The sequence below is a fragment of the Pantherophis guttatus genome, chromosome 5 (genome assembly GCF_059756535.1).
Source record: "Pantherophis guttatus breed Tessera chromosome 5, ASM5975653v1, whole genome shotgun sequence".
Classification (NCBI taxonomy): domain Eukaryota; kingdom Metazoa; phylum Chordata; class Lepidosauria; order Squamata; family Colubridae; genus Pantherophis; species Pantherophis guttatus.
The window spans coordinates 41395663-41416658 of NC_142067.1; the positions used below are offsets into that span (position 1 = coordinate 41395663).

Here is a 20996-nt window from a genome sequence, read left to right on the forward strand (position 1 = left end):
GTCTTCAAAGAAAAACCAGAAAGTCCAGTTGCCTCTTGGGGGGAAAAAAGCACCTTTGGGATTCCCCTCCCCTCATCAATTCCCTGAATCTTCCAGGGAGGAATAAATTGAGGAGAGAGAGAGAGAGAGAGAAGACAGACCGACAGCGCGCAAAACAAGCGGAGCAAACGAGGGCTCGCTCTCTTTCTCCCTCAGAGAAAAAGGCTCGGGCTGCTCTTTCAGTTTCCTATCTCTGCAAACCCGTCCAAGCTCTCCCCACAGGACCGAGGGAGCGAATGGGGGCGGGACTGAGCCTCCCTTCTGCAGGAAAGGCGCGAGCTCGGCTGAGGGGTCGCGTTGGGGGGAGAGGCATCCCGCCCCCCCCTCTCGGACGGGCTGTGCATCATGAGTTTCTTGATCGATTCCAGTATTATGGTCATCTCCCAGGTACCGGCCTTCTCCGTCCCACGTCAGGCTAGGCAGCGAAAGGCGGGAGAAGCCGGGCAGGAGGGGCAGTCCTGCTTTCCGGATGTAGGGGAAAAGCCTGGCTTTCCATGGGACGACCGGGGGTGGGTGTGTGGGTGGGATAGCGAATTTTGTTGCTTCCTTCCCCCTAGCCGAGCACGACCCCCTGTTAAGTCCGGGCCTTAATCGCGGGGCTTGGGGAAAGTCCGGCTCTTCCTTTAGAAATTGCTTTATTTTCTTTTAGAGGAGTTATCGCGCGTCAGAGGGTTCAGGTGAATGAATAATCTGCCTGGAATTAATTCTGCCTGACCAAGTACTGGGGTTGCACCTGCGAATTGGGCCTCGGAAAATGGAGTCCTGGAGTCCTCTTAACTGGCTGGGTTAGGGTGACGTGGTGAACCGTGATTAAGTGAGCCATGATGGTGTGTGTGCCCAATGTTGAGCGATGTCTGTGGAGATTCTCAGTCATCCAGGTCATGGTTGTTACAGAGGTGCTGCTTACCACACAGATAAACCTCCAGGTAGCCTCCACGACTCTCTCAAAGGATGCAAAGGACCAGCGGTCTGCAAGGAGTATAAATCCTTCCATTCCCCACCATCCAAGAAGCTTCTTGGATAAGAAGTGAAAGGTCTTCAAAGAAAAACAAAGTCCAGTTGCCTCTTGGAAAAAAAAAAGCACCCTTGGGTCAATTTTGACCGGTTGTTTGCATGACATCTTAAGCCATTATGAACTGTAAAGTCTGAGCTCACAAAAGTGATTAGGTGCTCTCAAATCATTTTGGACTCCTAGCAACCACATAAATCTCTGTGATGATCTGTGCCTAGCCAAGCCTTTTTCAGGTCTTCCAACGGTGCACCGAGTCCACCCACATCCTCTTCTGTGTCCTTCCATCTTTTCAAACATTTATGCCTTTTCTAGAAAATTAGAATGTTAGTGCCCAAAGTAGGATAAGTTGAGCCTGGTCATACATGCCTATTGGCTAAGACACAGTTTAATGCATTGTACAAGCAATTTATGTAGCAAATTATCCCATTTAATCCTTTAAGAATGCTTTAAGAAAAGTGATCTTTGGAACAGAAGCTTGATATGCTTGTAATTTATCTGCTGCCCATAAAAAGTGAAAGTGACTGAGCTTTCACTTTTGGTGAAGGATTTTTGAAAGTTTACAGAATAATCAAAAGTATTGTCTTTCTATATGCTCTTCAGATAGGTATTCATAAACAACATTCTCTAAATTACATATACGGATAAAAAACTTGGTGCAGCCTAAAACTTCTATATATAACAACACCCGGTTTATTGTAAAAAAAATGTGTTACAAATGCAGGCATAGCAAAATATGTTTTAAATGCTATTTGTAGGAATGGTTTAAGAGAGTGGCCCCCAGTCTTTTGGGCACCAAGGATCAGTTCCATGGAGAGAGTTTTTTCCGTGGATTGGAGGGGTGTGGTTTTGCGTGCTGCCTGTATCCGGCAGATGAGGCTTCGCTTGTTTGCGCAGCCTGGTGCCTGTCCATGGACTGGCGGTTGGGGACCCCTGGTTTAAGACAAACGTAGCAGAATATTGGTTGGCAATCCCCCCACCCAATTCTGTAATAGTATATATTGAGATCAGATATTCTGTACCAAAGGTGGGCAGTTTGTTCAGTCCTGTATTTGAATGGCTGCTTTTCAAGAATTCTATTAAGCATATATCATTTAATATAAATTTCAGTTAAATTAATAAATGTAGTTTAATAAATTATGCACACTCTTAATACATTTACATCTGTTGAAATATTAACACTTAGAATTGAGTAGCAGCAATTCTTAGTGACCTCTGAATTATATACAAAGTTTTAGTAGGAAGAGATTGGGATTTTGAGCTCTACACTCTGATGCAATTTAAGTTTGTAAAACTCTTTAGAAGTTTATCTCTCTCCAAAGAAGTCTATATTAATCTTTACAGTGATACCTTTCTTAGATAATTTTAAGATCATGAAACTCAAGGTTTTGAATTCTTCAGAACAAAACAGATAAAGAAAAAAAAAAACCCAAATACTGATTCTGTACCAGTTTGGGATAGCTAGATTTAAATGTCTTTCAAGGTCTACTGGAATGAAGAAACAAAAGCAAAGAATGATTAATTCTCCATTTTAGAAAATATGCAAGGTATCTCCCATTTTTGGGGGGAAACACCTGCATCCTGAGATGTCATTTCTTTAATATATAACAATATAAGGATAAAATTACATGGGCGGCACAGCCATCAGAATTTAAGAAGTGGTTTGTAAATACCCCCAGGAATGTTCATTGTAACTGAATAGCCACTAAAAAGCCAATTGTAAATCAAGGATTAACTATATACTTAACACTAATATCTCTCTGCCTGGTGCATTTTTTTAATTAAATGATTAAATTTAATATTATCCAAGACATACAGAATGTAGCATTGTTGTAAAATATCCAGCATCCATACTAGGATTTGAAATAGTTTCAAGAACCAAGATGGCTTTATGCAAGTTTATTTTTTATAAATGCTATGTAAATAACAATGAGATATGAGCCTTGTGTGAAATTTTGTCCTATTTTACCCTTTTTATTTTGTTTGTTTTTTTCAAAAAAATCAATATTTTTCATGACCCAGAGATATATTTACGTAGTCTCCACAAAACACGTAACTTTCCTCAGGTTTAGAATGGGCTTTTAAATAGGAAAATGTAGCTACATTTTGGTACAATGATTGTTTTAAAATGTTCATGGTTAAAGCAAATAATTCATTTATCCAACTATTAAATACACACACACACACAAAAAAATATATGTTTCAGTTCATCAGGTTGTCTTAACTTCATAACAAGAAAACCCCAGCATCTTTCATAGGCTAGCTAATATGCTTTGAGATTTCCACATTTTGGAAATAGCATTCTAGCCATTATGTATTAGAAACATACAAAACCGGATGGCAGAAAAAGACCTAGTGGTCCATTGAGTCTGTCCTTTGAGTTTATTTGCTTTTTTGTTTTCTTTTTAATTTATTATTTTTATATTTTATTTTTATAAAATATAAAATATTTTTAATTTTTGTCGGATGATGGATAAATATTTCTTCCAAGCACTGAGTTTACAATTACTGATGATACTGATTTCTATTTGCTTCTGTAGGTGCTGTTTTTCGGATTTGGATGGTTGTTCTTCATGCGCCGGCTTTTTAAAGACTATGAGGCGAGAAATTTAAATTATAAATTAATAGCAGTTATCTGGGCAACATACTCGTTAAAAGCCAATAGTTACAACAGTTAAACAGTTAAAACCAATAGTAAAAACAGTGGGTTTCATTGGAAGTTGGAATTTTTATGATTGGAAAAATAAATTCCATCTTACCATAAAAATATCATTAGCTGGAAGAGCTCACTTAACCTCCTAGCCCCATGATGGCGAACCTAGGGCACGTATGCCACATGTGGCACGCTGAGCCATATTAATGGGCACGCCAGCTCAGCTCTGGGGTGCATGCGCGTACTGGCCAGCTGATTTTCGGGCCTTCTGGGCCCACCAGAAGTAGGGAAACAGGCTGTTTCCTGCCTCTGGAGGGCCGGGGGTGGTGATGGTGGGGAAGGCCCGTTTTTCTTTCTTACCTGGCTCCAGATCCTCTCTATGCATCTGGGAAGGGCGAAAACAGCCTTTCCCACTCCCTTGGAGGCCCTATGGAGGCTGAAAGGGCCCATTTCCCGACTCCCGGTGGGACAGGAAGTGACGTTTTTTCCTGTCCCCAGCCTTCGGAGACTCCTAGAGAGGCTCCTAGACACTCCTAGAGAGGTTCTGGAGGCTGGGGACAGCAAAAAAATGTCACTTCCTGTCCCACTGAGAGTTGGGAAATGGGCCCTTTCAGCCTCCATAGGGCCTCCAAGGGAGTGGGAAAGGCTGTTTTCGCCTTTCCCAGATGCATAGAGAAGATCTGGAACCAGGTAAGAAAGAAAAATGAGTCTACCAGGCCATCATGTGCCAGGAGCGGGGGTGGGTGGGGTTGCGTGCGCATGCGCGTGGGCAGCTGCGTGTGCGACCCTCCCCTGCCCTCCCTCTCTTGGCACGCAATGGCAAAAAAGTTAGCCATCACTGTCCTAGCCCAAATATCTAGGGGAACAGCTGGATCTTTAGTGCCCTGCACAAGGCTAACAGCAACTGGACTATTAGGAATTAATCAGAACACTGACTTCTAATTGAAACTTCCTTGTGATTTAAAAATAAAACCACTAATATAGAATATGTAAAAAATTACATGCCTTATGAGAATGCACAAACTGTGCACTTACACAGAAGTAGACATTTAATAGACCAAGGCATTTGAGGATTGTTAAAAAAATTAAAATAGATATGTTTTAAGATTTTTTAAAATTCTGCAATATGTAAACAGTCATCCAGAGAAATTAATGCTAAGGAAATAAGTCTTAGATTAATATTTTTATTTAAAAAATCTTTTTGAACATAAAAATGTTAAGTGGGAATGTTAATATATTATTAGTACAGATTTTATCTCAGCAAAGTGCTTAGATATATCATCCTGTGTATATTTAACTCTAGGATAGTCTGATCTTTTGTTTTTGTTATGGATGTCCATTACATCCATAATAATTACATAAAAATTACATAAAAATGTTTGTTTGCTTTATTACAGGTTCGGCAGTATGTTGTACAGGTTGTCTTCTCTGTAACCTTTGCTTTTTCATGCACCATGTTTGAACTTATCATTTTTGAGATTCTAGGCATCCTAAGCAGCAGGTAAGATGACACTAACATCCAGCTGCATTATCATAGCATTGAGAACTTAGTATAATTGATAGATTTGCTTGTTTGTCTGTGGCTTCATGACCATTTAATGTTTTAGTATGTTTAAACATAAGGGAGTGTATACAATATTAATGTGCAGCTGGGTGTTAAAAAAAAAGTAGAAAAATGATGGCTATGCTGTTTTTTAATTTGTTTCTTTTCAAAAATGTTTGCTGTTTAAGTACTGGCAACATTCCTAATGGCAAAGACACATTAAAGAAATTGCCACAAATGGTATAATATAAGTTATTGGTTCTCTGATCTAAAATTATTAAGCTTTCCAAGCAGTATCAGCAAATGCCGAAATATGTATGGTCCCCAAATGCACATAATTGTATTTGTATAATTCCAGTTCAGTGAAGACATATTTTTCTCAATAATTTATATATTATTTACTAAAGTATCTTTGCTTGTTAATAAACACTTGCCCTCTGAAGTGCATTGATGAAAATCTTTACATTATTTTTCGAATTCAAAGTTTAAATTGGATGCTTTTAGACAAATAACATATATCAAAAAATGTGCCTTCTGAAATTACACTAATGGAAAACTATATAACTATATAATGAATTTTTTTTAAAGTTGACTGATAGAAAAGAGATCAAATATAACTATCAATAATTTACAGAATTTTGACAAGAACATTTAATATATAACTTTGTATACACTCTATTACTGTGCATATTTCTAAAACTATATTTGATTATAAGCATAAATCTTTCAGATTATTTTATGCAGATATTGCTTACCATATGAAAATAGACAAAAAATAAAGCTAGAATTATTTTATGACGATGATTAGTGATCAATCCTTCTATTACTTCCAGCTCTCGGTATTTCCATTGGAAATTAAATCTTTGTGTGATTTTGCTTGTTCTGGTGTTCATGGTGCCCTTTTATATTGGTTACTTTGTTGTGAGCAACATTCGATTATGTAAGTATAATGAATCTTGAAAATAAATATTACACTGGCACTATCATGTTTAAATAATATTTTTCAATGTAGTTAACATAAAATCTTAATTTTCTTTATGTCACTTTCAGTACACAGACATAGACTTCTTTTTGCTTGTGTTGTCTGGCTAATATTTATGTATTTCTTCTGGAAACTGGGAGATCCATTTCCTATCCTAAGTCCAAAACATGGTGAGTTTTATTATTTCGTTAACTTATAAATGCACATCTGACTGTTTTTTTTAAATCTGTGTAGTTATAGATGGGAACTTCAGGTGCCTTCTCTGTTGCTCTGACTTTTGGTCCTGACTCTGTTAGTTTTCCATAAGGCTTTGAAAACATGGCTCTCTTCCAACTATTGGGCTATGGTGTTGGATAAGCTCTTCTTGCAAGGTGCACAGTGGCTCGAGTGGTTGGAATGCTGGGCAGCGAGATCTGAAAGCTGCCGTGGGGAAGGGTTAAGCTCTCATCCTTCATTCCAGCTCCTGCTGGGGATATGAAAGGAGCCCCCAACTGGACATTCCTAGGACAATCCTTTCAACCTGGAAGTGCCTCAGTGCTTCTGACTTGAGTGCAAAAAAGCTCTTCTTAACAGTGTTTGAGAACATGAACATATTTGTGGTTTGGCTTGGTTGTACTAGATAATCTTTGCTTAATTACTGTAATTGGGAGTGGAATTTCCATCACTAAGCAGAGCTGTTGTTAGGTGATACATCATGTGATCACACCACTTAGTGACACCCCACCTGCCTATTTCCCCACATCTCTGCATTTTTGGCCACCGTATACACCATCATTGCCTACCACTGCTGCTCCCCCCCACAACATCCCCAGTTGACTTTCACCATCTTTCTCCTGCAGCTACTGGCATCCCTGGATAATAAGACATCCACGTATGTTAGTAATGCACAAGTTGGGAGTGCAAATAATCATGATACAATAATGGAATTAATGATTTGGAACAACCTCATGCCCAATATTTCATGTATTAATAGGGATCACAACAAAAGCACTGGAATTCCCACTATATCGAACATTTGCTTGCACGTGATGAATGGAGCTCTAGTTTATAAAAAGTTATTTTTAAATAGACAATTACATTGTTAAATTTAACAAAGACTTCATAATTTACTGTATTCTGGCTTTTCTTGTTTCACCATTTTTAAGGACTCGGAAGATTTTTCAGTTAAATTGGTATGTAATCAAATAAATAAAGTAAGAAACCAAAATTCACAGTGAGCTCCTAAAGCAGAATTAAGTTTTAAAATCAGTGTTTTAGTAGTGCAGAAAAAAGCAAGGTTGAGAATAAAATATTGTCAGTACTGGGACCACACTCATTCAAAGAATTACAATTCAGGGTTACTTAATATAACTAGACATTGTTTGCTACACTGTTACACCCAAATTGTAGATTCATACTACTGCAAATTTCACTTTTTGTCCACAAGATATGACGGTGCATTCTTTGCTTGAGAATGAGGCTTTTAATCTTAAGTAAATCTGTTTTCGAAACATAGACAGTGGCATTGAATCTATATAAATAATATCTTTGCTCCAAGTGACCTGCTGAGGTCACTGTTCCTTTGCTTGGGTGATGAATTCTGTGGCTGATTTTATGAACTACTCTTAATCAAATGATTAAGAACAGAATTGGATTTGTCTTCCCAGATTTAAGGACTCTGACTTTGAATGCCTTGACTTTATTCATTCTGAATACTTGAACTCCTATCAAAGCAGGGATCCTATATCCAAATATGTTTATAAATATGTTTCTTTTCTGTTTCTTTTTCTTTTCTTTGATTATCTACTGAATATATTTAGCAAGTCCATGGAAAAAGGAATGAATTGAAGAATAGTTTCAATGACTCATTCATATAGCCTCATTTATTTATTATTTAGAATTAATGAGGACATAAATAGCATAATGATAATTATGTTCCCCATAATAACATATTATTCTACTTTCTTGTCAAAATAGCTTTTTTCCCCCTTATAGCCAACTAATTCTGGGGTTATTTTATTCTGGGATGCAAATTTAAATAGGAATAGTCTGAAAGGCTATCAGAACTTTTTTCCACATTACAACTGTACACTGTTAATGTAGTTAACTGTATACAGCTATCTAAAATGTCACATGGAGTCTGTGAAAAGGATTAAGTATAGACCTTGTGGAGTTAGTTTCACTTTCATATATCCCAATTGCCATTTGAGGTAACAAAGTTATCAATAAGCTTTACTCAGACTCAGTAAGATGTGCTACAGTGAACTGAACTATATTGCTGTCTTTGTCAGTTTTCAAGTGCGACTTATCTCTTTCACTGATAATGAGATTAGAAGCCACAACAACCTGGTTATCTGCTTCCATTCAGTTTACTATGTATTTTAGATTGGCATAAAACAAAAGGAAGCATTATTGACTAGTGAAAATTAACACAATTTGTGAATACCCATTTTCAGTTGAAGAAGCCTTTTACTTAATTCAGAATAATTCCAAGATTATGACAGCTATATTAAAAGTTATGGTTCATTTTTTCTAATTATTACTTTTTGGGGGGCAAAGTAGTCTGTTAAACTACTTTAAGCCCCATTGCAAACACATTTGAGAGTTCTTAGGAAGGAATGTCTAAATAATTAAAACAAAATTGTATAGATATAATATGGTAGTGAGATTCTGCTTTTCTGTTGTTTTCAGTAAATGTAATGATGACATTAACCTTGTGGTATTTTTTCCCCAGGAATTCTATCCATAGAGCAACTCATAAGTAGGGTTGGAGTGATTGGGGTGACCCTCATGGCCTTGCTCTCTGGCTTTGGTGCAGTGAATTGTCCATATACCTATATGTCTTACTTTCTCAGGTAAATCTCCCTTCCTCAAAAGAGATTCAAAGTAGTTTTAAAATCCATCTGTCTGTCTGTCTGTCTCGCTCACTTTCTTCATGTCTGTCTGTCTGTCTCTATATCTATCATGTATCATGCCATTTTAATCTTAATTCTTGTTGCTCTATTCTTCTGCTTTCAGGACAGATTTCTCCATAATTGTCCTTATCTTCTTTACCTCAATAATATAGGTTCTAGATTTAAATATATCATTGTTTTGCATCATCATCAATTTGCAGTTTTTGCTATAGTCCAGTTAGTGGAGAAGAATCAGAGAATAGCTAGAATTGGGAAGAGACTGTCCTAGAAATCATAGGAATAATTCTAGATGTATACATCTATTACAGGAATGTCACAGATGCTGATATTCTATCTCTAGAACGTCGACTCCTCCAGACAATGGACATGATCATCAGCAAAAAGAAAAGGTAAGATAAAGACATTAGAGCATCTTAGTGTCCAACAAGAAATTATTTGCTATTGAACAATAATTTATATCATAAGATAGCAATATAAATGTGGATGAAATTTGAGTGAAGTACAGATTCAAATTTTATCTCAATTTGTGTACTTGATGTACTTATCTGAAATTAGTATTCTGTTTAGAATTTAAAATTAATATAATATTTATAGTATAGTATTAAACCTATTAATTATTTTAAGTATTAAAAGGGATATGGTGGCTCAGTGGCTAAGATGCTGAGCTTTTCGACCAAAAGGTTGGCAGTTCAGCGTTTCTAATCCCTAGTGCCGCGTAACGGGGTGAGGTCCCGTTACTTGTCCCAGCTTTTGTCAATCTAGCAGTTCGAAAGCACATAAAAAATGCAAGTAGAAAAATAGGGACCACCTTTGGTGGGAAGGTAACAGCATTCCGTGTGCCTTTGGCATTTAGTCATGCTGGCCACATGACCACGGAGATGTCTTCAGACAGCGCTGGCTCTTCGGCTTTGAAACGGAAATGAGCACCACCCCCTAGAGTAGGGAATGACTAGCACATATGTGCGAGGAGAACCTTTACCTTTTTTATTAAACCTCAGTTGAACTGTGTTACTTAATATAATATATTTTGAAGAACAATATGGTTGTTCTCCTGAGTAATACTTTAAAAAGTTTCAACTTTCTTCATTACCAGCTAGCAAGGTTAAAGGTTAGACCTAATTTAAGAATAATTCATTAGAATATCCCTGATTTAAATGAGTCACCTCCAGTAATGAATACATGTAGATGTAATTCATAGAATGTTATGTAGTTTATTCTTAATTAGAAGCACTTTTTACTCTGACATAATAGCATGAGCAGTAGCACAGTTCTATACCAAGTGGAAATCATAATACCTGTTTGATTTCTTTCTGAATGGAATTCTGAATTTTCCTTTAAATTTTGAATGCCAGATTTTATGAAACATAAAAATACAAATATTTAAAGATTTGCTTAGTTATTATGTGATTTGACTCTAGTTGATATTTCATGATTTTACGTTCCTAACTTTGTCTCCCAACCAGGATAGCAATGGTTCACAGAAACATGTTCCAGAGAGGGGAAGTGCACAACAAAACCACTGGTTTCTGGGGAATTATAAAAAGTGTCACAACATCTTCACCAGGCAGTGAAAGTATCCTTTACTTGCAAAAGGAGGCCCAAAAGTCAGCTTGCTTCCTTTTACAATAAATGAAAAAAAATGTAGAATATTTTATTAATGGGCTGTAGTAAATTACTTTCAGTTTTTGGAGATCACATATTTGAAGAGACCAATATCAATCCAAGTTTGTAAGTGTTAAGCACTGCGATCTAAGCTGCTAGGACCCTTTTATGGCCATTTGGACATTAAGTAATACATTTATATAACTGACAGCATGCAAGAATGGAAAATCAATTAATCCCACAAAAGGAATTTACAATCCAGTTTAGAAATTCCTATGTTCCTTTCCTGCAGTCATGTGACTGCATTTAGGGCGCTCAGTAACTGGTCTACATTTAGGTTCATTTGCAGCGCACTGTAGTCATGTGACTGCAATTTAGCTGTTTAGCTGAAAAACTCATATTTAGTTCAGGTTTCCAGGAAAATGGCCCATTGCGAACAGTGGTTTCATTTAACCACTTTGTATGCTTAACAACTGCAGCAAAAGTCATAAAAGGGGGTCTGGTCACATGGCGATCCGCTTTACAGCCATCACAACTTACAACCATAATTTCCAGACTCAATTATGATCATGAGTTGGGGACTACCTGTACTTGGCATTTTCTGTTTCCTAATGAAAGTCATAAGGTACTAATAAAGTTGCCATAGATTTTTTAAAAATTTGGATAAATAAGAACATCCCCCATAGTCATTCTTCTTGTGTCATTTGGGCACTTCAAATTAAAGCAAATGTATAAAATGCCTGGGGAGAAAATATCTGCTGCAATATGAATACCATGTGCACTCCCTAGGGAAGGTACTGCAGAGTAGTACTGAGAAAGTCATTTTACTTATAATCAGTTGTTTTCTATGTAGCCAGCTGTTTAACTTCATTGTTCAAAAGAAATTATCCAAATCCCGAGCAGATAGGTATATATAGAAAGAGACTTTCTTTTAAACATTCTTATTTCAACATGAGCCATGGTGGTACAGTTGTTAGAATGCAGTACTGCAGGCTATGTACTTTTGTTGACTGCCAGCTGCCTGCAGTTCGGCAGTTCAAGTCTCACCGGCTCAAGGTTGACTCAGCCTTCCATCCTTCCGAGGTCGATAAAATGAAGACCCAGGTTGTTGGGGGCAATATGCTTGACTCTGTAAACTGCTTAGAGAGGGCTGTAAAGCACTGTGAAGCAGTATATAAGTCTAAGTGCTATTGCTATTTCAGGACATTAAATGTCTGCCGTACTTTAAATAATAGCCTGAAATTAACTACAGGCTATATTGTTCACATGATTTCTTTAATTTAGTAACGTAGCAATTATTTTGGATAAGTTTCAATTTACTGGTCTTCAGTCCATTACCCTAGGTCTAATTCAGAACATCTACCAGGATAGGCAGAAAATAAAAACAAATCTACATGTCGTTTCAGTGTCCGTTCCCTGGGTAATTTTTTCAGGTTATTTCAGTACATATTAAATAAAATCAGGGATTAAATGAAACCTACTTATTTATGTAATAATTATTCCCTTATGTTTTCTGGCAACAGCCTATCAAAAAGGAACATAATTACTATAAAATAATACTTCCTCTTCAAAGGTTATTCCATAAGGATACCATAGTCAATTGTTTTAAAAGCTAATTAGAAAGCCAGGAAATCAACAAGATTGCATTGTCCTGTTTTCTATTGTTCAGGAAAGATTATTCTGTACCATGATTGCAGTCTGACCCAATTTGAATGCTTACTCAAATTGAAATGGATCTAGAAAAACATGGATTTACTATGTGCTAAATTTGAAATATATTTTCAGGTGTTTATTAATCTGTTCTTCATCACAATGGATACACTAATATTTTTTGCATAGGCAAGATTTGATACATGTATACAGTATAAAATGTGCTTTTGTTTTTTTCCCCTTTTTTAACTTTAAAAAAATCTTAAAAGATATCATAGTATTGTTTTTCTATTGATTTTTGGGTTTGGGGAATAAAATCTTTCACACTTAAAAAATAAATATGTTTTTCAAAATGATTTTGAGCTTGACTATCTTGGTTTTAAGATTTGACACTCATCCAGCAAGAAATTGATGCTTTAGAAGAACTTAGTCGGCAACTTTTCTTGGAAACAGTTGATTTGCATGCTACCAAGGTGCAAACTAAGGGCATTGTTCCCAAGTCTGATGGGTGGGTAACTGGGATTGATATATGAGGAAAATGTGAAAAAAACTGGAAAATACAGATTAAATGAGAAATGTTATTTATGATACTGGTCTATTTTTTTAATGTCAAAAGCTTGTACATCTTAAAAAAAATCTGTTTATTTAAAAAAAATCCTTATGTAGAACATTCCTCATGAATGTTCTGCATATTGAAACTTTCCAGAAATAGATATCGTATTTTGTGACTCAAAAGGCAGGCCTAGAACACCAGAAATTTGGTTTTGTTCATGTATTCTGTAATTTCGGTTCATTTATCTTAGACAAATGTTGATTTTGCAATTCCATAGATTCATTATCTATTAAGAAGCTACACTATCTGTAGAAATGATCTGTACTGAATATAAAGCCATATGCTAGTTTAAAATAATAAATCTAAATGTTTTCTCTCTCTGAAAAAAATCTATTTGCAGGAAAGAATAGAATATTCTAAAACATTCCAAGGGAAATATTTCAACTTTCTGGGTTATTTTTTCTCCATTTACTGTGTCTGGAAAACTTTTATGGTATGTAAAGCTGCTGTAGGTATAATCATTTATAATTTGTACTGTGACAAAATATGTGCTTAATAAAAAAAAAACCTATTTTTTTTAAAAAAATGTGTTTTGTTGATTATATATACAATCATATTTTAAGCAAGAATGGACATTTTTTCTCATACAGAAATGTTGTCTATGAAAGATAAATGTGTACAGTTGCAAGAAAAAGTATGTGAACCCCTTGGGATTACATGGAGTTTTGCATGAATTGGTCATAAAATGTGCTCTGAACTTCATCTAAGTCACAACAATAGAAAAACACAGTCTGCTTAAAATAATACTACACAAACATTAGATGTTGCCATGGTTTAATTGAACATAACATGTAAACATTCACAGTGCAGGGAGGAAAAAGTATGTGAACCTTTGGACTTAATAACTGGTTGACCCTCCTTTGGCAGCAATAACCTCAACCAAATGTTTCCTGTAGTTGCAGATCAGACCTGCACAACGATCTGGAGTAATTTTGGACCACTCCTCTTCACAAAACTGTTTCAGGTAGCAATATTCTTGGGATGTCTGGTGTGAATCGCTCTCTTAAGGTCATGCCACAGCATTTCAATCGGGTTGAGGTCAGGACTCTGACTGGGCCACTCCAGAAGGCGTATTCTGTGCTGTTGAAGCCATTTTTTTTTTTGTTGAATTACTTGTATGCTTTGGGTCATTGTCCTGTTGCATCACCCATCCTCTGTGGAGCTTCAGTTGGCGGGCAGATGGTTGTACGTTTTCCTGCAAAATGTCTTGATAAACTCTGGAATTCATTTTCCCATCAATGACAACAATCCGTCCAGGCCCTGAGGCAGCAAAGCAGCCCCAAACCATGATGCTCCCTCTGCCATGTTTTTTGATGTTGGTGTGCTGTGCCTTTTTTTCTCCACACATAGTGTTGTGTGTTCTTCCCAAACAACTCAATTTTGGTTTCATCTGTCCACAGTATATTTTGCCAGTAGTGCTGTGGAACATCCAGGTGTTCTTTTGCAAACTTCAAACGTGCTGCAATATTTTTTTTGGACAGCAATGGCTTCCTCCGTGGTGTCCTCCAATGTACTCCATTCTTGTTTAATGTTTTCCTTATTGTAGATGTGTCAACAAAAATGTTAGCATGTGCCAGAGATTTCTGTAGGTCTTTAGCTGATACTCTAGGATTCTTCTTTACCTCATGAAGCATTCTGCGCTGTGCTCTTGCAGTCATTTTTACAGGACGACCACGCCTAGGGAGAGTAGCAACAGTGCTAAACTTTCTCCATTTGTAGACAGTCTGTCTTACTGTGGACACATGAACATCAAGGCTTTTGGAGATACTTTTGTAATCCTTTCCAGCTTCATGCAAGTCAACAATTCTTGATCGTAGGTCTTCTGAGAGCTCTTTTCTGCGAGGCATGGTTCACATCAGACAGTGCTTCTTGAAACCAGTAAACCCAAAACAGGTGTGTGTTTTTAAAGGGCAGGACAGCTGTCAGCAACACATCCAATATCATCACACTGATTGGAGTCAAGGTTGGCTCACTCCTGGCTCCAATTAGCTCTTGGAGAAGTCATTAGGCTAGGGGCTCACATACTTTTTCCTCCCTGCACTGTGAATGTTTACATGTTATGTTCAATTAAACCATGGCAACATCTAATGTTTGTGTAGTATTATTTTAAGCAGACTGTGTTTTTCTATTGTTGTGACTTAGATGAAGTTCAGAGCACATTTTATGACCAATTCATGCAAAACTCCACGTAATCCCAAGGGGTTCACATACTTTTTCTTGCAACTGTATATCTTACAATAGATATACACATTTTGTATATACACAATAGATCTTACAATAGTTTTAGTGAAAATATCTATTATATTTTTCTTTTTCATCTCTTCAGGCAACAATCAATATTGTTTTTGACCGAGTTGGAAAAACAGATCCAGTAACAAGAGGAATTGAGATTACTGTGAATTATTTGGGGATACAGTTTGATGTAAGAGCTCTTTTAGATTTAATCCTACCTACTAATCCCCATATTCATTCTTAATTTCTGTTTTATAGAGAGCTTGGTAATGTAATACTAAACTTTTGTTGAAAGTATAGTCTTGGGTAATTTATTTGTCTGTAGCTGCTGCTAAGGTAATATATTGTGAGAAGACAATATTCATCTTTCTGTATAATTCTTAAAAGCCATTTCTATTGGAACTTACATTTTGAAGACAGTTTAAGATTCCAGAGTTGCAAGAGACAGTTCTGAACAGCTCAACCTTAATTCTGCACTGTTTCTGTATGTCATGCTAGCAGTTATTTTTTTCTGAAAGTATTCTTGCTGATAGAGGAAGTTCTTGTTTAACACTCACAATTGGGATGGCAGCTTGGTCACTAAGTGAAGCTGTGATGTATTCGTCTTATTTCCTTTGCTTTACAGACCTATGAAGGTTGGAAATTGAGGACTGGTTACAACAGGGGTGTCAAACTCACGTCGTCATGGCAGTGTCACATGACATAGCGGGACTTTTCCCCCCCTTTGCTAAACCGGGCTTGGGCGTGGCCAGCATGTGATGCATCTAGCCCACGGGCTGGGAGTTTGACAGCCCTGGGTTCCAAAGTTACCTTTTCATCACCATGGTTGTTAAACAAGGGCTATTTGTACTCTTCAAAAGGTTCTGTGCACATAAATAGTAACTGAAGTTAAATAGCCTTTTATGTCCTACATGGTCAGTGTACTTATCTGTGTCTCTGAGAGATTAATTATTTCTTGTCTTTATTATTACAGGTAAAATTCTGGTCCCAACATATTTCATTTATTCTTGTTGGAATAATTATTGTCACCTCTATCAGGGGCTTATTAATAACACTCACAAAGGTAAGCCTGAGTGCAATCTTACTCTGTGAACTGTGTTGAAGTAAAGAAGAGAGCGTATTAATATATCTGTAAAAGTGTTATGACTGAATTGTAAACTTGAAAAAATATGGAATCACTGCAGGAAGTAGCAACTGAGTTTGTTATTGTTATTCTGAGAAGTTCCTAACTTTTGGTCTACAGCCTTATAGAGATGTACAGCATTAAGACCTGTAGTAACCCAGGTACTTCAGATATGGTGCAGATGCATTTTCTGCATCACTTTACAGTTTTTAAGGCCAGAGGTGGGAATATATATGATTGTTTAATAAGTCACAGTAAAACATTGATATTGATTTTATTAAGAAGTGAAATAAATTTGCTTGACATTAAATTACCATTTTTCATTTAGATAAGTTTTAACAGTACACGGCTGATATAAAGATGCTTTTTATATACATAATCGTTCTGTTGTGTAATGATAATCGTGCTCTTAGTGAAATGCTATTTTTTATGCACACTAGAAAACATCTCAAGGAGTTTGTTATAATTGGCCAATCTTGCCACATCAGCAATTTCTTTAGTTGCACACTGCTCAAGTGCCACTATTTATAGTTGAATTACATGAAATGTTATAATTATTACTTAAAACAGTCCCATTTATCCCTGGGCTATGCCATTTGTGTTGGATTTGCAAAAATATAGATTGCTGTTTCTGTAATCATGACAGTATTTTTCATCTAAATTCTCAGTTCTTTGGGTGTTAACCTAAGTGTTCACTTAAATGCATATCTGAAAGTTATCAGGACTGCTTGCACATAGGACAAATTATTATTATTATTATTGTATAGGTGATTCTGCGTGAATGTGGAATGGAATGTGAAGTATGCTGAAATATGTATAATGGAAAAATAAGGGTTTTACTACACCTTATATTATTTCTAACTAGCAGTTCTAATGATGGTGATCACATTAAGCATGAAGATCTTGCATTACTATGAACGTGACTTCTTTTTAATTTAGCTCTAAAACATTTATTAAATCATGTTTGCCATATTGTTATCATTTCAGCGTATGACCTGACTTTCTGTGTTTATCTTTCTTAGTTTTTCTATGCTATCTCAAGCAGCAAGTCTTCTAATGTTATTGTTCTGTTGCTGGCACAGATTATGGTGAGTATTTTAACCCATTTGAGTATCAACTTTGCTCTCTCAGCTATGTCAGCAGCGGGGAAAATGAAGTCTAATGTTTCTTTTATCTTCTCTGCAGGGAATGTATTTTGTGTCTTCTGTACTTCTGATTCGAATGAGTATGCCTCTAGAGTATCGTACTATCATTACCGAAGTTTTAGGAGAATTACAGTTTAACTTCTACCACCGATGGTTTGATGTTATATTTCTTGTCAGTGCTCTTTCAAGCATCCTGTTTCTCTATCTGGCACATAAGCAGGCTCCTGAGAAACATATGACACTCTGAATTTATTTTGATTTTACAGCCTGAAGTTATTTGCAATTATGAATTTGGCATATCACCATTTTAAGATGGCTCTTCAATGATGGACACTCATTTCTTTGGTTCAAATCAGATGCTTCACTATAGACAAGGAGTGACAAGCTGTCTCACAAGGACAGTCTCCAGCTCCATAAAAAAGAGAAACATAAAAAAATAAAAGGGAATAATTGGAGACCTCTCAAAAGGCTGGATATGACACCATTCTGCAATTTTTATTCAATGGAGTTGGCAAAATGTTTGCTTCATTGTCTTTACCTTGAAGATAATGATTCTGAAGACTAAATAAAACAATATTTGTAATAATTCCCAATAATTTTCTTACAGTTTATAGATTTGTAAAGTTTCTTCTTTGAAGTGGAACAAAATTTGACGAATTATTAATTTCTGACTGAAATGTGGAAAAAAATCACTATCTCCCTGGAACTCAAAAATACAAGCATTGTCTAGCACTGCTAATCACTTCCTCCTTTCATTCCATTAAATCAGCATTCACAATGCTAGGTCCAACATTAAAAGTGGTCATCTCCAAAACTGTTAATGTGGCTCTCAGGAGTCCTCCGAATGTTATTTCTCAGTTATGAATCTTAATGTAATACAATGGAAAACTTAACACATTTTTCGATAGGTTCTTGTCATGCTACTTAGAAACCAAGAACTGTACGACTCAGTAAATCCCAAGTAACTTCAATATTGCTGAAAAACCCTGTGCAAGCATGAAAGTTCAATATATAAAATGAAGAATGTAGGATAAGTATATATCTTGATAATAATTTAATATATGGGGCACCGAAGAGAATCCATCAGCCTTACTTCAGATTATCAGTAGTATCTTTTGGTTTGTTGGTAAGGAAATATTGCCAGGACTTGGTACTGGCTTTAAAATCTAGATCAGTGTTTCTTAAATTGTGATCCTAAGGATTCAGGGTTTCCCCTCAGTTCTTCTTGGGTCCACAAAATCAAAATTACTTCCCAGCCTTTATTGAAAAGTAATACAATATTAAAATTTCACTGAACAATTGTTAGAAGCCGCAGTAGCAGCAAATTGTCAAATTTAATATGGTAAATATTGATATCCAGTTTAGTTATAGTGGTTAAGGCACCAGGCCAGAAATTGAGAGATTATTGACTTCTAGTCTGGTTTTAGGCATGAAAGCAGTGGGGTGTCCTTGGACTAGTAATTCTCTCACAATTTAGAAAGCAAGCAGTGGCAAACTGGTTCCAATATTTCACCAAGTAAATTTAAGGGACTTGTCCTGGCAGTTGTCAGGAGTCAACTGACTGGAAGACACCAGTATACAATAAATATAAAAACATATAAAGAAAAGTGAGGGTTCCCTCATATTTTTTTCAAAATGGGAGAAAGGGTCATGAGGAAAAAGTTTTAAGAAACACCGATCTATATTGGCATTACATAGCTCAAAAAAGCTTTGTGGATTTGGGAACTCAGCAGCATTTTCTATCTGTTAAGCAGATGAGAAAAAGGAATGAGGTATGCTGAAAGAATAACAATGAAATACCAACCAAGACTGTGTACATACTTATGTTATCTTAACCATAGGAAAAATCTTGATTTTTTAAAAAAATATTTACTTTGAAAGAACCTCTTGTCTTCATTATTCTTTCACAAAAAAGATAACTCTGAATGTTACACTCAAATGTTAGCTTGCAAATTCACAACAAAAGTCTATATAGCATTGGTTGGTTCTTGGCTTCTTTTATAGGACTGTTCAGTTCCTACAGCAGGAAATGCATAATAGGGCAACATCACTGGAAGGAAATAATTTCTAATTTTAATGTTTACCTTGAATTTGAGGTGGAGGGTGCTGGGAATGGGGAGGGAAATTGTACTGCTAAAATTTGATCATTTGCTACTAAAATTCAGTGCCCCAGTCTTGTGATACTGAAAGATTGGCATCCCTTGCATTACGTAAGTTAGAGCAGTCTGCTTATGAGTGGAACAAGTGAGTGCAATTGGAATAATGTGCTCTGACATGTTAGCTGGTACGTCAAGCTGTATGCAAAAGACAAACTGACTGTTATTTATTTATTTACCATCTTTATTATTTGGAAGTGGAGAACATACCTAATACAGTACTCCTTTTTCCTTCTATTTTCATTTGCAACATTTTAAATGAGATAAAATGAAACAATTTATTTTTAAACTTGGTGTCCATCAGAAACTAGACATCCTAATAAGTAGCTACCATAGTATTCTTTGGTTTCTTTGCAGAACCTAATGTTCAGCCAAAAGACCTAAAGTTAATTCTGCACAAAATTGGATGTAGTTGACAAAAATATTACAGAATAAATGCAATATATTTTAGTTTTAATTAATACAGTAAGTCTCCTTTCATACAATTGAATTCTCATTGTGATTTCACTTAGCATGACCGTAGTTTCTGATAAAAAACTCGGGTTGCAGAGATTTTAGTCGTGTTCAGATTAACTGGGGAAAAAAACTTGGTTCATACCATCTATTTGTATATCTAAATCACATCTCTGCCCCCATTTTAAATACCCATAGACTTAGGAACGAAGGGCAAGAACTCAGTATCATGTACTGACTTAGTGCTGTACTCTAATACCATTTTTGGCTGAAATTAATCCTGTGATGTTTTTGCATCCAGTGTCATGGACACTGTGCTCTGAGAACAGCTTAGCTATATTATTTTCAGTACATTCATTTGGAAGTAATTCTCAGTGTGACTTGGTTTCAAGTAAGTATTATAGGATTACAGCCAATATTTTTTTTGGCAGTATTGGCACATTTACTTCAGAATAGCAGCCCCTTTCAGGTACAATATGGAAAAAGACTTGGACTCTGCTATCTTCATAATGCAGTGTCATCTTCAGAGGAGGATGAGCTGACCTAATGAAAGAAAACAATAACTCTTGTTAGAAAGACTGCAAATAGATTTATAGCACCGTTAAGCGGAATCAGTTACAGTATATAATAAACTTTATAGATTTATAGATTGAGCTGTGAGATGAATTGATGGTCTGATTATGAATGCTTAAAATTTTACAATAAAAATCTTTTAAAAACCAAATCATCTAACTGGTTAATTACAAATGTTTAGTCGTTCTGTGATTTAAGCACAGCTTGAGCAAAAGCTCAGCTTAGCTTTCTAAGCCAATTCTTTAGGGTAGATAATTCAATTATTTGCAGTGTATCATATTGGTTTGATAACCAGATGCCACAGATTCTTGTGAGATTTTTCTGAAGTT

At 36.1% G+C, this 20996-nt stretch overlaps 2 protein-coding genes across 3 annotated transcripts in view; one reads left to right on the top strand and one right to left on the bottom strand.

The window, feature by feature from the left end:
• Positions 1–20818, top strand: GPHRB (golgi pH regulator B). Its single transcript, XM_034414390.3, has 14 exons — positions 1–426; positions 3589–3648; positions 5099–5202; positions 6078–6184; positions 6295–6396; positions 8940–9060; positions 9429–9509; positions 10584–10693; positions 12757–12845; positions 13326–13418; positions 15312–15407; positions 16191–16280; positions 17363–17428; positions 17526–20818. The coding sequence occupies exons 1-14, from the start codon at positions 385–387 to the stop codon at positions 17730–17732; spliced, it is 1368 nt and encodes a 455-aa protein (XP_034270281.1). The 5' UTR covers positions 1–384; the 3' UTR covers positions 17733–20818.
• Positions 19803–20996, bottom strand: part of PDZK1 (PDZ domain containing 1) — a 17089-nt gene continuing 15895 nt past the window's right edge. For both annotated transcript variants that reach the window (XM_034414376.3, XM_087894998.1), the window contains one exon: positions 19803–20637. In XM_034414376.3, coding sequence (XP_034270267.2) covers positions 20599–20637 — 39 coding nt within the window. In that variant the 3' untranslated portion in view covers positions 19803–20598. The remainder of the gene's footprint in view (positions 20638–20996) is intronic.

Bases quoted from the DNA above. Each gene is read 5' to 3' on its own strand.
- GPHRB (XM_034414390.3), top strand. From the start codon at position 385: ATGAGTTTCTTGATCGATTCCAGTATTATGGTCATCTCCCAG. The intron at 6,397-8,939 runs GTGAGTTTTATT...TTTTTTCCCCAG, and splicing joins TATCCTAAGTCCAAAACATG to GAATTCTATCCATAGAGCAA. The intron at 13,419-15,311 runs GTATGTAAAGCT...TCATCTCTTCAG, and splicing joins GTGTCTGGAAAACTTTTATG to GCAACAATCAATATTGTTTT.